The 18,501-nt window shown below is 37.3% G+C and overlaps 1 protein-coding gene across 1 annotated transcript in view; it reads left to right on the top strand.

Moving 5' to 3' along the window:
• The window catches only part of ltk (leukocyte receptor tyrosine kinase), a 40,312-nt gene that overhangs the window by 15,075 nt on the left and 6,736 nt on the right, over positions 1-18,501 (top strand). The window contains exons 8-28 of the mRNA XM_089120430.1: positions 177-277; positions 978-1,138; positions 1,942-2,036; positions 3,305-3,385; positions 4,038-4,212; positions 6,151-6,301; positions 6,386-6,517; positions 6,785-6,941; positions 8,250-8,432; positions 8,704-8,802; positions 10,537-10,689; positions 10,777-10,890; positions 14,070-14,256; positions 15,535-15,625; positions 15,719-15,783; positions 16,351-16,480; positions 16,625-16,722; positions 16,900-16,992; positions 17,125-17,226; positions 17,854-17,988; positions 18,246-18,336. Coding sequence (XP_088976556.1) covers positions 177-277; positions 978-1,138; positions 1,942-2,036; positions 3,305-3,385; positions 4,038-4,212; positions 6,151-6,301; positions 6,386-6,517; positions 6,785-6,941; positions 8,250-8,432; positions 8,704-8,802; positions 10,537-10,689; positions 10,777-10,890; positions 14,070-14,256; positions 15,535-15,625; positions 15,719-15,783; positions 16,351-16,480; positions 16,625-16,722; positions 16,900-16,992; positions 17,125-17,226; positions 17,854-17,988; positions 18,246-18,336 — 2,594 coding nt within the window. The remainder of the gene's footprint in view (positions 1-176; positions 278-977; positions 1,139-1,941; positions 2,037-3,304; positions 3,386-4,037; positions 4,213-6,150; positions 6,302-6,385; positions 6,518-6,784; positions 6,942-8,249; positions 8,433-8,703; positions 8,803-10,536; positions 10,690-10,776; positions 10,891-14,069; positions 14,257-15,534; positions 15,626-15,718; positions 15,784-16,350; positions 16,481-16,624; positions 16,723-16,899; positions 16,993-17,124; positions 17,227-17,853; positions 17,989-18,245; positions 18,337-18,501) is intronic.

Raw genomic sequence — 18,501 nt, 5'->3', positions numbered from 1 at the left:
GCCTTTAAGAAAAACGTTTGCGTGAGAAACTCTAGCTTTCTATAAGATTGTCAGCACTGTGTTTAAAAGCCCATTCTGAAGAGGTTTGTCAGCCCTGCCAATTAAGCTTTTGTTTTGCAAGCTGCAGCACACCATATCTGAGCACTCAATAGAGTACTGATCCTTTCTCGCCTCAGGGCACTTTCTTTTCTTAAAGGTCAGAGGTGATGGTGATGAAATTGAGGCGTTGGTTCAAAGCTCAGCTCTCCCTTCAACTATAACGAATCAGGACTGTCAGGTAAATTCACTTGTGAGCAATATTAATGCTGTGTGAGTGAACAACAAATATATATTCATGATTTTATATCAATGATCTCAAATTCACAATTAAGACAAGACTTGCCTAATGTTCTAATGATTTAGACCTATACCACCCTCCAAAAGTTTGGGGTAAAACAGACCTTAAAAAGGTCTGTTTTGCTCACCAAGGCTGCATTTATTTGAGACAGTGGAAATGGTAATATTCTAAAATGTTATTAAAATTTAAAATAACTGTTTTCTATTTGAAAATGTACTTAATTGATGATAATTTTCAGCAGCCAGTATCACATGGTCCTTCAAAAATCATTCAGATATAATGATTTGAAGACACCTTTCACATTAATTGAATGCATTCTTGCTGAATAAAAGTATTATTTAAAAACAAATTCTTACTGACCCACATTTTTGAGTGGTAGTTTATTTGTCTATCCACATAAAATGGTTTTTACTGGCAGATTTGGCAGATTTCAAGTTAATTGTCCATGAAAACAGGGACACATCTGTACAGAATATCTACAAATAGCTTACACAGAGTAATCTTACATTGAGCCAATTTTCAATTTCAAAATTTCAAATTTCAATTTTACACTTTTACACTCGATTTTCCATGAATAAGATATTATTCTGAGACATCTGGTCTTGTAGCAGATGCTCAACTGATGAAGTTTTCTGTGCAGTTGCAGTTGTCTATGTACCTGTATGGGAACTTCAATGGAACGGTGCTCCTGTCAGTGGAGGAGAACGGAATTTCAGCACCTACACTTTTGTGGAACAGAACCGGACACTGGAAGGACACTTGGCAAGAGCTTATTCTGCCGATTACAAAGATCCTAAATAGGTGAGATGAATAGATGAATGGGTAAACGGGTACCATCTTGTACAAAACACCCAAAGGCTGTCATTTGATTCATAGAATCATTCATCTTTGGATTTGTCAAAAAAAGTGATTTCAAGATCAAGTATTCTATTTAAATATGATTTTTTTGACTGATTTGCGAACCGCTGGGGGAGGGAACGGGAACGGGAAGGGAGTTTGTGAGTTGATAAAACCCAAAATGAATGACATTGAAAATTACATTTAAAATGTGTACAATTAAAATAAATAATTTTAAAATAAAAACAATCAAAATAAAACATTCACAAAATTTTTTAAATTTGTTGTGCCTTATAAAGATGTGTTGGTGGCATCAAATAAATATTTACATGCAAATATTTTGGTAAAAATTCAAAATATCAACTAAATTTCAGATGGTACTTCAATAAAAATATTTAGGTCAAATGTGAAGTATACTTTGGCCTTTACTTGTGGACGCTACAAATCCCTCATTAACTAAATTAAATGTCCAACATAATTATAAAGCCTCAGTTATATAGCTCAGTTAACTATTCTGATTTAACAATGATGTTTAAATAGAAATGTTTAAATGACTGAGCTTTTAACCGGAGATGAAATTTGGTACTGCCTTGGATACAAAGTCAAATTAGGTGGAGGCATGTTACCCAAAGCTGGAGACTTTGCCCTGCTTAGAGTGATGTAAATTAGGAGTTGGGCTTTTATTTAAATGTAGACTATTTACTTGAACAACTCTGTTTTGGCCTTTGCTCTCATTCTAAAATATTTTTCATTTGTTTTGAGCACAGCTTCCATCTTAAAGTGCGGGCTCTCTGGACTTCTGGATCTAAGGCTGACATTGCGCTCGATGACATTTCATTAAGTGCTGCATGTTTTGACACAGGTAAACTTTCTGCTTCACACATGTACAGTATTCACACAGACACTCATTTCGTGCAGAATAATGGTCCATATGTCCATCCATAGCGCACAAGTTGATTGACCACACCACAGTATTAAACCCATAATTGAGTTCAATCAGTCAAAGCTGAGGCGTGTCCAAAAATGTAGTGTTCAAAAATGCAGAAATAAAAGGCGTGTTCAAAAATGCAGATGGAGAATTTAAGAGGTGATGTGCACACATGATGTCTAACCGCTGTCTCCAGTTTGCAGCGGGAGATGGTTCTCATAACACGGTTGATGTAGACTCTGCTTGCTTGGTTTTGAAGGATGGGAGAATCCATAAGACGATCTCCCTATTTGCGTTCGTATTCCGCAATCTGCAAATGTTGTAAAAATGTCTACAAAAGACTTTTTTTTTCTGAGTAGGATTTATAAATCCTCAGAATCAGGATTGTTTCGGTGCCGCGGTTGACCGCAGGAATTGATGGGCCTGTTATTTTACATTTAAGACTTGTGAATTTTAAAATTTACTATCCTTGTTAACTTTGTTTTCTATAATCTGTGATTTGGAGAAATTCCTGAGCTGCTCATTAAATATCCTCTTTAGGTTTCTATTTAGTCCTCCTCTTTCTGTTCTTTGTCATGTTGCCACTGTCATTCTCCACCATATCTACATGAAGATGGACTTCTCTTTTTAACTTGAACAGTATATTATTTTTATTGATTTATTGAAAGACTAATCATAAAAATAGTAAAACGCAAGCGCTGTGGCTTAGTTGTTGCTACACATGCTGTGGTGCTCTTGTAGGTAATTCCATTCCTGGACCAAACCAGACCAGCATGGACATTGTTACTTGTGCTGGTTTAGTGTCGGTCTTATTTATAGACTAGCATATGCCTACACCCTAATTTGAAAGTGATTGCAGTACCAGTTTTGGCCACAATCTTGCATACAGCTCCTTTAATTTCAGTATATTTAAGCCCTCAGTTTCCTGTGTTCCATTGTCCAGTCTCATTTCAGTTTATAGTTGTTGATATTACACTAATTCTCCTGCAACCTTTGGAATTATTAAGACCGTTAATTTGTTGTACTCAATTCTTCGTGTGTTTATTTCGTGACACCAATACTGCTGGTCTTGTCAACAAAAAATAAAAATGGCAAAAAATTTAACAATAAAATTAATTAAAAAATTCACAAGAATTGATCCTAACGTCTCACACTTTTCTTCCTCTTTGTTCTTCGTTCTCTTTCCATATCTGGTTTAAAAGAACTAAACGAATTGCTTCTTGGACAAGGACTACCGCATAATTTAGACCCCTTCAGCCCTCTCCCAGAACCCTCAGCTTCAGGTACAGTTTTCTATTGTATAAAAATGTAATTTATTCCTATGATGGCATCATTACGCCAGTTTTCAGTGTCACAAGATCCTTTAAAAATCATTATAATATGGTGATTTGGTGCTCAAGAAACATTTCTTATTATCATCAGTGTTGAAAACCATGGTGCTGCCAAATATTTGATAGATTTTGTTTTTCAGGATTCTTTGTTGAATAGAATGTTCAAAATAAGTGCACTTGTTAAACTGAAATGCACCCTTTCATTGACACACCATCCATCAGTAGGATTACTCCTCTAATCACCATTCTCATTATTAAGATATTTTAAGGATATTTTCTATTTTTTTCTTCTTCTTCTTTTTTTTTTTTCTCATTCATGAATTTCGGCCTTTAAAGGATTTCCCATGACTGTGCTTTCACCTATACATTTTAGGAACATTTTAAATGCATTTACTGTCACTTTTTATCAATTTCATACACCCTTGCTGATTAAAAGTCATTTCTTTTTAATAATAATAATAATAATTCATTACATTTATATAGCGCTTTTCTGGAAACTCAAAGCGCTTCACATAGAGGAGGGGGGGGGGGGGGGGGGGGGTTTGATCTCCTCAACCACCACCATAAAAGCATGAAAAAAGAAAGCAGTGTCTTTTATTTTCAGAAGCATCCCTTATAACATGGTGGTTTACTTCCTGTGGAGCAAGCGGACCGCTAGGCCCGACTCAAGCACAATGTGACGGCGCTTACCGTAACACCAACGTCAGCGTGGTGGTGGGGAAAGAGGGCCATCTCAGAGGGGTTCAGATGTGGAAGGTCCCAGCTACCAACATGTACAAGTAAGTTTAGAAGCTGGAAATCAATGTGGTTTAGACTTTAGAATCAATCTTGGGTTCAAAAACAGCTATTGGACAGGTATTACTACATGCATGGAATTTCTGGGGAAGCTGTCTTACTGGTTAACCTAGTTAAAGGGGTCATGAAGTGGCTTTTTAATTTTTTATATTGTTGTCCGAGGTCAACTAATGACGTTCGCTTGGTTTTTACATTCAAAAAACATCAAAATGAATAAGTAATAGGCTATTTTCTACCCTAGTTTTAAGCCTAGCTCAAAAACGCTCGGTAAAAACAGGAATGATTCACCCATACATATTCGACCCATAGTCCGTGTGTTGCACCATTCCTGTCGGATCCAATATAGAAGGCACAGCACCGTTTTTTAATCTTAGTCGGTCTGCAAATCGAGTCTTGAGCTGTGTCTTGTTTACAAAACAATCCTCAGTGAAATGAAGCGAACAAACGGACAATATTTTACCCTAATCAGCTGGAACGTCAATAAAAATAAAGTTTAACCATGCAGTCCTATTGGAATCCAGAGGAAGCTTATGCAGCGACTGTTTTCTTCCACAACCAGGCACTCGATATTGCTCGATATCGATCCAGTTTGTCATCATGAGGTAGGCATCTATTTTTGTTATTTAGCTATGCGTGTAATGCGCGAATCAGTGGGCGGGGCTAAACCCGCTGTGTTGAAGTAGGCGTTGATCTTCTTCTGCGGGGGTGGTGTTTTATCCTCTTTGACGTCATAGTTCCCCACTTTGAAAAACGAGTCGTTTTCTGAGCCTGGTGTCAATAAAAGCTTTTATTGGACTTTTGAACAAGGACGTTTTCAGTTCTGAAACTTACAGGATATTCTTAAAATACGCTCATTTTTTTTTTTGGCGCACCTGTTTTTTCAAGTGCTCATTTAAACATGATCTATGTACTCTTGAAATAAGTGATTCTCCCCTCAAAATCCAATTGAATGCAAGTAGATTAATTTAAGCAGATGTTAAAACCAGGTGTGAACAGTTTCTTACTCTCTTTATCTATTTTTTTGTTTTGTTTTTGTAAAATCAGAGAGGGACATGACTCACTGGCTGTAGGCACAAATAAATCTCTTCCTGTACTCCACTTAATCTGGCCCCTGTGTTGTCAAGCCTTTGAACTGATTTACAGTGATTATAGAGGCTAGTCATGGGAGCTCATTAAAAACAACTCCAAAACTGTCTGAGAAAGAAGAGCATGCAGGAGACCGGAAAACATAGCAGATAACTATCAGATGAACTTGGACGACACTATGTTGTGATGCTATTGCATTCAGGGTGCCAGAGAGCCAGCACCGGCTATCCCTCATTCGTAAACTGAATTATTTTATATTGTATCCTTTTGTTTTGGTGCCTTAAGCACTGACTGGTTTTAATAACAAACTATTATATTTGCCTCTAGACAGGAAGTTTTATCTTCTTTAGTGGTGTGAGGAAATAAAAGTCTTTGCTTTTACATTTCAGGATTAGCTCAGCTTAATTAAGTTGTATGTTATTAAAATGATAATGTTTATATTCAAAAGGATAATGGTGATTATTTTGGGCCCACTAATGACTTAATAGCTTAATATACTACTGCTATATTAATAGTATATTTTCAAATGTTGTTATGCCATGGACCCTTAAGAATGAAGATTCCCTTGTGAGGGATGGATATATATATATATATATATACACATACATACATACATTTATTCATGGTATTATGAATATTCATTTATCAATATTCATTCCCATATACATACAGTATAATTAGACCATAGTTCATCTGTTTTCAGATTTTACTCTTTTTAAGGTTTGTTTGAAACATTTTCTGCTTCTCTTTATGGGTATTAGTAATCCGATGTAGCAGTTGTGTCCTCTGTTAGTTCAGTGCATTGGGAATTCTAAGGAAACATCCTCATTCTCCAGGATTTCAGCTTATGGAGCTGCTGGAGGCAAAGGAGCAAAGAACCATAACAAGCGCTCACATGGCATCATCATCTCAGCTATCTTCCCACTGGAGAAAGGGGACATCCTCTACATCCTGATTGGTCACCAAGGAGAAGATGCCTGTCCAGGAGTGAGTGAAACTTGGTTTACAAAGCATTTATGTATAAGCTCTCCGTCTACTGTACATTTCAGTGTTGTCTTCACATATGTACAGAGGAACCCCCTTACACACAAAATCTGTCTGGGCGAGTCTTCTGTGATTGAAGATGGTTTTGACAGTGACGGTTCGGCCTTGAAGTGGGCGGGAGGCGGTGGTGGTGGTGGGGGAGCCACATACATATATCGGGTAAGATCTTTCTCTTCTTCCAATTTTCTTGTCTCAAACACATCTTTAAAAACATCAATCACAGCTTTGTGAGTACCCTTAAGGGGAGCCATGTGGACAGCAGTCGTCGTCTGATAGTGCCTGTCTAGACAAGCATATTTGAGACATCCTGAAATAATTTGGAGTCATCTGAATTGAAACACAGATGTAAATGACGGTCGGTCTGGCCTTCTTTTTTACTTGGATGAAAAGTAACTCTGATGTTGTTTTTGGGATGCCCGGGGACAGATGGAGAACGGGGAACCAGTGCCTTTACTGATTGCAGCAGGAGGGGGAGGAAAGGCCTACCTGGAGGACCCTGAAAGCAGCCTGGACCAGATTTTCCTGGAACAATATGAGAACGACACCTCCGCTTCTGGTGTCAATGGCAAATCTGGAGCAGCAGGTACAGTATTTTTACAGCACAGCCCTCTGCAGAATTTATTGAACGAAATACTCTTTTGCCAACCAGTCCGGCTGAGATGCATACGGGAAGGCTTTCCACAAGATTTTAAAGTATTTTATGGGAATTTTTGCCAATTGATGCGGTAGAGCATTTGTGAGGTCAGACACTAATGTTGGATGAGAAGGCCTGGATCGCAATCACCATTTTACTTCAAAGTGTTAGAAAGCGTTGAGGTAAGGGCTTTGTGTGGGCCAAACAAGTTTTTCCACACCAAACCCATTAAATTCGGCATCAGCCAAAACCAGACTCACCCATCAGACTGCCAAACAGAGAAGCGTGATTTGTCAGAACATGTTCCACTGCTTCAGAGTTTAATGGTGGTGTTCTTTACATCACTCCATGCGATGCTTGGCATTGTACTTGGTGATGTGAGGCTTGCATACAACTGCTGCAATGCACCCATTCCATGAAGCTCCTGTCATTTGTGTGCTGATATTAATGCCAGTGGAGGTTGGGAACTCTTCAGCTATGGAATTAGCAGACTTGGTTTTGATGTTCCTAAATGCTTCCACTTTCCAATAATACCACTTGCAGTTAACTGTGGAATATCTAGCAGGGATGAAATTTCACGAATTGACTTATTGCCAAGGTGGCATCCTGTCAGAGTACCACCCCCTCACAAATGTTTGTAAATGCAGACTGCATGGCTAGGTTCTTGACATTTTACACCTGTGAAAATAGGATCTGATTGAAGCACATGATTTCAATAATTGTGAGGTGTCTCCCAATATTTTTCTCCATATGTTCAGCATTAGGGTGACTGGCTTCTCTCAGTCACTGCTTGTTTACTGTGATTTGATATTACAATTGCTTTATTTCGAATGCTAACAATTACTCTGCGGTTTATATTTGGATGATGGTAAGTATTATTTCAGCAATTTCCAGTTAATCCCACATTTATGAATGTTTTATTGGCTCTTTAATTCTATTCGCTACCAACCATTTTTTTTCCCTCCTCAATATGATGCTGCAGTTTCAGTTTAGCCACCGGGGTCAAATTATCTTTTGACAATCCCATAAATTATGATGGCTGTTTTGTGGGATTGACATCTGGAAGAGGCTTTTTGTGTGCAGAAATGTCATGAGAAAGCAGTTCTTGGCCCTCACGTTATTGTCAAATTTGCACAATAAGTAGACGAGCAGACAAAGAATAACAGTATTTGCCATCTTGTCTGTGGAACATCTTTTAACTAACATGCTTTGCACTGAATTAACAAGCAGTTCAATATTGTGTATGTGTGTATTCAGGTGGAGGAGGTGGATGGAGTGACTCATCCTCTCTCCCCTGGGGAGGGAAAGCTCTTGTTGAAGGTGGTCAAGGAGGCTCATCCTGTCCCGAGGCTCTGTCAGTGCTGAGATGGGCTACATTTGGGGGGTTTGGGGGAGGAGGGGGCGCTTGCACCTCTGGAGGGGGTGGTGGAGGATACAGAGGTAAATGTTAGATTAAAAATACTTGTCACTTTTGACCAGTTTAATGCATCCTTGCTAAATAAAATTGTCCTTAAAAAAACTTACCGAAGCCAAGTGTGAATAGTAGTGTGTATTATTTAAAAAATAATAAAATTGCATTATATGCATGTATTATATGATACACTTTGCTTGATATTGTATTATAGTATTTTACTTATTTTAAATACTTACTTTTTTTGAGGAAGTCGATTAGCTGATGTAATGAATATTTATCTTTGTCACTTTTGCCCAGGTGGGGATGCTCCCCTTCTTGATGGCATCACAGCAGATGGACAAGATGGTGTCTCTTTTGTTCACCCCATGGGAAAGATATTTCTACAACCGCTGGCAGGTCAGGCCATAATCTGTCTATAATGATGTACCATTGTGCTATTAAGTTTACACACCCTGTTCAAAACTATCTGCTTCCCTTCGCTCGATTCAAAGCGATAAGTTTATAGTAATGTTTTTAACACCAGTGGTACTGTATAATTGATCTTTGCAATTTGATGGCGGATCCAGAAAGGTTCAAACGACAATCACCAGTGACAACAGATTCACCCGCTGTAAATTGTAAAAGACTTTGGAGTGGCTACAGAAAAAAAAAGAAACTGCAACCGGACCCATGCGAAAACATGGATAGATAACGGAAGGACATAACATGCAGTCACGCAATGCTGACGTTGCAATTTGAGAACAAAGTATAATTTGCACAGTTTTGCATGTTATTATTAGCCATTGTTAGATGTAATCAGCGTGATTTACTGCAATGTCAGAACCAGAACAAAAGTGGATGTTTCTTACTTGTTCAGATTACATTTTCTGGTGAAAATTTTTATGTTGGTCATACTTCCAAAAAGAAAAATCTGTGATTCTGAATGCCAGTATCGACACCGGCGCGGGGACTGACAGCTGCACACTCTCCTTGTGTTCATCCACACTGTGTTGAGTCGAAGTACAAGTTGATAATTCCGTGAATATCTGCAATTGCAGATTTCGAACAGAGATGGCGACAAAGAGAAAAAAAACTGCGGACTGCAGCTTTAAATAAAAAATGATAGCTTCTTAAAAAATGATCATAAAAAAGTCCCTTTTCAAACATTTACATACACTAACCCTACCCCTAAGCCTAATTTTCAAAAAAAAAAAAAAAACATCACTTAGTATGATTTATAAGCTGTTTTCCTCATGGGGACCAAAAAATGTCCACAAGGATTTCTGATATTGCCATCTTTGTGGAGACATTTTCCACAGGCCACACACACACACTGATTGAGTTATAAACGTGAAATTGAGAAAATGTAACTCGTGGTGGATAATGGAAGACCTTATGTGACTTATTAAAGTTGGCGCCACTGTTTATTACTGCGAGTGTGTTTGGAGTAAAGGGCTATGATTTAGACGACTATCGCTTGTGAGGCCAGGCACAATTTTTTTGTCAATCCTTAATGATAACTTTCATTATCAAGTCATTAACAAACAGTATAAAATGCTTAAAATATTAATAAATACAAATATATTAAACCGCCCTTATTATGCGTTTTTTGAAGGCTCCTAATTTGGGTTGCGAGGTTTACATTCACAAACAGCTATATAGCACACTACATTAAAGGTAATATCTGAAAAGCATAATACTGGCACTTTCAAAAATTTAAGGCTACTAGTTGCTAGTTAATGCACTAATTATTTGTTTAGCATTAGATAATATGATCTTTTTTGTTCATTTTATTAAATGTATTACCAAATATTTTATTATGAACTGTATTTTAATTAGACAATGGCTAGTCATATTTTATATTACAATTTATATTACATTTTAAAGGTCTGCCAGAAGTTTTTGTAAACCTTATTTGGCATATATAAGTAAGTACACATGCCATCATAGCAAATACACTAAACCAAATATATCTTTTTTACTTCATGGAGGTTTTAAACTAATTTTACTTGCTTGTTTTACCCTAGAATTTTTATTTAGCTCAAAGCAGTTACATACAACCTAAATTAAAGATAAAAAGACTCCCTAGACAGAAACACTGAGGTTTTGTACAGCTACTGTGCAATATTGATCCGTTTTCATGTGTTCTAGCCATGGAGAGTCATGGGGAAGCTGAGATCGAGGTGTATCTGAATTGTAGCCATTGTGAGACCCAGAGCTGTAAGCGTGATGAAGATAGCAGACTCATCCTCTGCCATTGTGACGGCGACGAGGTTCTTGCTCCAGACAACGTCACCTGCATAGGTACCTAAACAGCCTGTGTCTATTTGCTCTCAAAAGTATGTTTATATTTGCATTTGTTTGAAATGTTTCTAATTTGTCGTCCTCCAGTTGTTCCATTGGGCTCCCTGGCAGACGGACCCCCATCCCTGATATTTATCCTGGCAGTGATCGCGTCCACAGTAGTTACGGGTGTCGTTCTCACATGTGCCAGCCTCATGCTCAGTAAGAGATTCTTCCAGTTCTGCGTCAACTCTGTGCCGTCAACATTCCATCGTCTTTGACATGCTTTGTCTAGGTCCTGGTGACATTGCAGGACAGATTTATTATAAAATTGCATTTCACAGAGAACATTCAGGCAAGTGCAACATCAGTTATTTTAGATCTTGTACAAGCAATAACAACAGGCAGCGGAAATTATAATTTGTGACTTTTTTCATACCCTATAATTATTAGTATAAGTACAAAAAATAATTGTAATTGTTGGAGCCACTGGGCATTAGCGTTTCATCATTAAAAATCCTAAAAGAAAAGGGTTTTACCAGCTTAAAAATGTGACATGAACAAAACTGTGACATGATAAAAATAATTACGGATAATTATTTAGCCAAATTTCATACAGCACTTTTAATACTGTTTAATACTGTTCATAAGTTTGGCATCAGTAAAAAATTAATGTTTTTATTCTGCAAGGATGCATTAAATTGATCAAAAGCATCAGTAAAGACATTTGTAATGTAATTCAACTTTCTGAATTTAAAAACTTTCAGAATTTTCTGAAACCTAAAAAAAAAAATGCATCACAGTTTTCGCAAAAATATTAAACGGTTCAACTGTTTTCAGCAAATCAGTATATCAGAATGAATTCCGAAGGATCATGTGACGCTGAGGACTAGAGTAATGATGCTGAAAAGGTGAAAACTCAGTATATATATATATATATAATATATATAAAAATCTTACTGACGCCAAACTTTTGAAGCCTATAGTGTACACAGGATAATATGAATGAACCCTTTTCAAAAACTATCACATATGAGTATTGCAGAATCTTTAAGCCATGCTAAAAAATCTTCACTTACTTATTTCTCATCCTTCTGTCCGTTGCTTTTGCTGTTTAGTTAATTTAACACCGGTTGTGTTATCTTGGGTTTTGAACAGAGTTGTTGTTGTTTTTTGTACAAATTTTTGTTGTTTTTTGTACTAACTAACTACTTTATGTAGTGTTGCACAATACCCCGTATAGGAATGAGTAGGGAACTAAGACAGAGACTGCTATGGGCTATATGCACGCATAAGTTCCGCATTTGACGTAAGGATGCTCGTCCATTTCCGGTTGTGTAGATTAAAGCGGAGGAAAACCGGAGAAAACGGGATTATGGCAGAGTCTTCAATATTTACTGTCCTCCCGTCTTTGAAACGAAACGTACATACGTTTAGATGTAATTTTATATATAGTTATGTTTATTTAATATAATTTTAAAAAGAAGCATAAACACAACGAGGGGTGTCTGTTTTATCTGTTTTTGTGACTAACGTTTCATTAGTAGAACCATGGAGTATAAAATTCAATATAAATTCTCGGTATTGCATTGGACTCTATGATCGGCGGAAGTTATCGAGCATCCCTAATGCTTCACCGGAAATAACGCCGTGCATAGAGCCCATTAACCTTTAAGCACGGACTTGATATTAAAGGTAAATGAACAATTAAGCCAAATTATTGTCAAAACTAACTGTAATCTCACAGATGGGCTTTTTTTGTAAATAAGTGCTGACCAGTATTTTAATTACACTTGCTGCTATTTAACTTGTGTGTTTTGTTCTTTCAACAAAAAACGGTTTATTTTCCAGTACAGGACAGTGAGGGAATATTGAGGGTGGCATAATGCACTGTCCCTATAAATGTGAGCATCTTCTGGAATTAATGAGGATATCATGATTTTTTTCTTCAATAGAAATATTGGTTACAATTTTGAATACTTCCATTGCGCTGGTGGCAGTCCAACATACTGACCTTTTGAATTTACCTCTCGTAAAGGGAAACAAAAAAATGGTCATTTATATCAAAAGTAAAAAGCAATGACTTGGGAAGTTGGGATTCACCAATGGATGATCATTAATTTATTACACATATTCACTCATCTGTTTTCATATCTATTTAAAGCCAATAAAAAAAAATCTATGATAACATAAATGATAGCTGATATTATATATTAGTATTTATTATTTTTTTTTAACATTGCAATTTAAAATTATATAAACCTGGCATTGAAACATTATGATGTGCAGAAACTTGGCATAGAAACAGTAGGATATTTGTTTGAATAGGAAGAAATTGTCCGCGTTTTAGCAAAAAATTGCATGCCTAGAAATCACTATTTACTGTAATTTTCATTTAGTATCCCAGTGAACTCAATTTCCCAAACCCTTGATTGAAATATGCCTTAAACCAACAGTCTGTCACACAATGCTCTAACTTTATGTATATCCAATGGACTCATCATTATAAATGCTTTATTTTTTTAATAACTATGCTTAATATCAAGTACCTTCCATATGTTCGATTTAAAAAACATATATTGTCTGTTTGACTTGTGCACTAACTGTACAATGCTGTGCCATGACACGTTTTATATGTATTTGTAAGATAAACAAAGACTTGTCATTACACAAATCATTAAAGAGAAGTGATACAGACCTCTAAAAAGACATTTGAAGCATGTTTTTCATTCTCATTTTGTATATTTTGGACATTCAATTTCGGTATGCACACAAAAACCACCTCAAAAGTCAAATATACAATCAGCAGAGCACGGTCTCTGGGTCCTTAGTTAGCAGAGCTCCACTGGATGCTAATTGTGTGTCTTCCCCTGAGCTCTCCCCCATGTAGGTTGGTAGTCTTTGCTCGGGCTTTCCCTCTCGCACCCCTAATACCTGGTCAACTTCCTGCCGGCTTCGCTTCGCGCCACTGCGCCAGCAGCCCGACGGCAAAAGGGGACCTCTCACCTCCACGCAGCACCCTCCCCAGCAGACTACCAACCTGCATTGGGGACATGGGCAGCCTCCACTGAGGGTGAGTCCACCCTGCCCGATCACTTGCTGACAGACAGGCCCCGAGCTTCGGCCCTCCCCTGCCCTGAGGGGCTTTAAAATGCACAATTGTGTCATCTTGATAGAATTCAATGGGGACAAATAAGCGCACATGGCTATTTCTCTGAGAAAATTACCCTTCATGCTGAAAGCCTTTTGAAAGACACTTTTAGGATGCACGATCATCTTATCCACATCGTACTCTGAGACCAATAATTATGCAAATTAGGCAGGTGGATTTACCTCTAAAGAAAACACCTTAAAAGCTTGATCACTTTTTGCTGATTCCTGTTGTGTTTTTCTCTTTGCAGTATATTATCGTAAGAAGAACCACCTGCATGCGGTCAGAATTCGTCTGCAGAGCCCAGAGTACAAGCTTAGCAAAATTCGCTCGTCCACCATAATGACCGACTACAACCCTAACTACTGCTTTGCTGGCAAGGCGGCCTCACTGAGTGAGCTTAAGGAGGTGCCACGTAAAAACATCACCCTTCTCAGGTATCTATGCTGTGCAGATGTACAGTACCATTCAAACGTGTGGGGTCTATATGTTTTTTTTTAAAGGGGTGATGAACTGAGAAATCAAATTTTCCTTGAGCTTCTGACATCTAAGAGGTCATCATATTATAAGTTTCAGAACTGAAAACATCCTTGTTAGTCCAATGCTTTTATTGACACCATGCTCGGCAAACGACTCGTTTTTCAAAGAGGGGAACTATGACGTCAAAGAGGATAAAACACCAGAGGATACTTCAACACGGCCGTTAGCCCCGCCCACCGATTCGCGCATCACACGCATAGCTAAATAACATATAGGCCTACCTCGTGATGACAAACCGGGTCGAGAGTGAAACTCATTATAATATGCAAAACTGTCATCCACTCACAGCAGTGGGCGTTTACGTCCAAGTCTTCAGTGTGAGACGCCCATAAAAACCGAGCGTTTTTGAGCTGGACTCAAAACTAGGGTAGAAAATAGCCTATTACTTATTCATTTTGATGTTTTTTAATGTAAAAACCAAGCGAACATCATGAGTTGACCTCAGACAACAATATAAAAAAAATTAAAAAGCCAGTTCATGTTATAATTGTAATATATATTTGTATTAATTTATTTATATTAATTTATATATAATTTATATTTATAAAATATAAGGAAAAATATATAATGGTACATGTGGAAGTTAACATAACCTATTAATAAATGCTGTAAACGTGCCATTTATGCTGTTAAAGTATTATTTTTAGTTCATTATACATAATTCATTAACTAATGTTATCAAGGTTAAGGTGATTAAAGCTCAAGGTTGGTATCCGGAAAAAAAAAAAAATGAATTATGGCGTAAAAAAAGCTATTCCAGTCTTGAAGAAAAAAATGAGATGACTGACTCGCCTTGGCTAACCTTTTAACCTTCTAACCTTTTGGTCAGACTAGTTAATAAGAAACATCTTAGTTTAGTCTTAACATCGTGGCTGTTTATGCAGCTTCCCACAGGTTGCACTTGTCCAGTTATTAGTTAAAATAATATTCTGGGGTTAAATAAAAGTTGAGTTCTGTTGACAGCATATCTGATATAATAAATGTTGCCTGACATTATGTACAGTACATAAAACAAACAAAAATACTGCTGACAGTTCTGCATTTACACTGGCAGTCTGCAGTAACAATCCTATTCAACCTGGAATATTCCTTCAATATTCCTGTGATGACATGTGAAAGCACTGGAAATTAATTCCACATTTACACATGTGATTAATATGTATCTGTGACTATAGGGCGTTGGGACACGGTGCCTTTGGGGAAGTGTATGAAGGACAGGTTTTGGGTATGAATGGAGAAAACACAGCCATGCAGGTTGCTATAAAGGTGAGTTTTCCCAGATCTGCCTTGGCCTTTGAAAGCAGTTTCTGGTTTCTCTTAATTGATTCTGTGTTTTTTCTCTCTTCATCCGTCTTATAGACTCTTCCAGAAATCTGTTCTGAGCAGGATGAGATGGATTTCCTAATGGAAGCTTTGATCATGAGGTATGCTTGGCTGTAACACACACACACACAGCATTGTAATGGCCGCACATGTGTGTGACAGACAGAAATTTGTCATTTCAATCCTCTGCTTTTAGTCAAACTCGCTTTAAGTTATGAAATCTTTTCTCTTTTTTTAATATTTTTTACGCATATCACGTTCACATTTGTTGTTTGTTTTTGAGCGTATGGCATTGTCTTTAGTCAGGCAACAGATGTTTTTCAGTGATTCATAGTTTTCTGAGCAACTGTGCTGTAGTTAATTATCATATCCTTCATACTTCCATTGGATGGTCTAGATCAGTGAATCCCTACCAGAGGATATTTTGATTTTCATTTGGCTTCGAGTCACACATATGTTATCATCTATTTCAAGGTGCTTAATAATAATAATATTAATAGTCTTCAAGGTGCTTAAATATTATTTCTAAACCAATATAAACTAAATATTTTACATTTGTATTAACTGGCACACAATAAAATATGTAATTTCACATAATTTGAAATGACCTGCATTATGTAACTTTTCTTCCATTCAATAGTCTATTTCTTCATCCTTTGTGTCTGCAGTAAGTTCAGCCATCAGAACATTGTGCGCTGTATCGGAGTCAGTCTGCAGATCCTGCCTCGCTTCATACTGCTGGAGCTCATGACAGGAGGAGACATGAAGAGCTTCTTGAGACTAAACCGACCCAGAACTGTGAGTGTTTGTGTGTATAGACATTATTCTATCCTCTGTTTATTACTTAGCACACATTTCGCTTTTGTGATGTGGGTTTGCCACATGTGTGGAACATACAGTATATGGTTAGTTCAGAAACATTATCGTCTTATCTTCCCACAGAACCAGCCATCTTCTCTAAGTATGCTGGATCTTCTTCAGATGGCCAGAGACATTGCACTTGGCTGTCGCTACCTTGAAGAGAACCATTTCATTCACAGGTGATTTCTCACTGCCAGACCTGAGTAAAGTTTGCGCTCAAGGAGCCTTCATTGTTGGATTAAGTGGAAATCGCTCTTCAGTTGCTATGTAGACGTCATTAACTCGCTGCAGCCCTTGACCTTGATGCCTCGCACGCATATAATAAGTCAAGAATGTATGTCTGTTGTGTGTTTCAGGGACATTGCAGCACGAAACTGTCTTTTGACCTGTCCTGGTCCAGAGAGAGTGGCTAAAATAGGAGATTTTGGGATGGCTCGAGATATCTACAGGTGCTTTCACTATCTCACATATTTATTTATTTAAAAAAAAAAACTTTGTGTGTGTGGTTTAGTACCTGTTAAGGATAATAATGAACACAGGCATTGATTGAGTTTTAACAAAAGAGTATTTTTGTATTGCAGGGCGAGTTACTATAGGAAGGGTGGCCGTGCCATGTTGCCAGTGAAGTGGATGCCACCTGAAGCCTTCCTAGAAGGCATTTTTACATGCAAGACTGATACCTGGTAATACTAGTTTACTGGGGGAAAAAAAATGTCTTTTGTCAGCAATGGTTTGAAAGAATTGTAGTTTTAGTGGTTTGGACTGTTGCGTCCAAGATTCAGGTAAAACAAATATACACACTGTGCATGTATATTATTAAATTATTATTACTCTCTCTTAATCACACTAATTAACTAACTATAATTTTTACTCTTGCATTGTCAATACAAGATCTTGACCAAAAATAATATTACAGCATTTATTTCCATATAGAGGTGAATACATTTTTGGTCAAGATTTTTTATTGGCAATGCAAGAGTCGAGCACCCTGTAAAGTGTCCCACAGCACATCCCAAAGACTTTCAATGAATTTAAGGCCTGGATTCAGAGGTGCCAATTCTTGTGTGATAGTGATTCTTCTTCATGCAACCTCCCAACCATTCTTTCACCATTTGAGCCATGATGTCTTCCTACATGGTTGTTTAAAAATGTTGCCAAACATATAACATGCTATAAATATTATAATCACTGCAATGATCCAATACTGTTAAACATTTGCCTATTAAATCCAAACAGTGACTTTTGTTTTGGCCGGACTCGGCTGCAGAGACCAAGGCCAGTATTTGCATACAATTTGTCTCCATCTGTAGGTCTTTCGGGGTACTACTGTGGGAGATTTTCTCTCTTGGATACATGCCTTATCCCTGCAAGACCAATCAGGAAGTACTGGAGTTTGTAACAGGTGGAGGTCGTATGGATCCTCCTAAGAGCTGCCCAGGACCTGTGTAAGTAACAATAGCAGAGTTGTTACTCAAATTGAAAATGGATCTCAGCCCTAACCTGGAAGGTAGCCTACACTGTGTAACTTTTGACACTCGAGCGCGAGCGGTTTGGAAGATTGATTCATGATGAAGTTACGTAGTGAATCTTTAAATAAGTGTAAATGTAACAAAATGTAAATGAAAATATACTGTTAGAAGCTGTATAGCATCAGTGAAATGTGCCTAATCTGTTTTAATAATTATATTTTGTTCTCTTTTAGTTATCGGATCATGACTCAGTGTTGGCAACACTGCCCAGAACATCGACCCAACTTTACTACTATTTTAGAGAGGATCAACTACTGTACACAGGTAAAACAGAGTTGGAATTTAATAGATCTGGAGATCTGGAGAATAGATAAGGAATCATTTAGACTGTTTGAAAAAACATTAAGCATGTTGTTACAAACATGCAAAATTAAAAATATTAAATATCCTTTTAAATTGATAAAAAAAAATGTGTGTTGAATCTTTTTT

The sequence above is a fragment of the Pimephales promelas genome, chromosome 15, assembly GCF_988280905.1.
Source record: "Pimephales promelas chromosome 15, fPimPro1.hap1.1, whole genome shotgun sequence".
NCBI lineage: Eukaryota > Metazoa > Chordata > Actinopteri > Cypriniformes > Leuciscidae > Pimephales > Pimephales promelas.
This window is presented reverse-complemented; position numbering and strand designations above follow the sequence as displayed.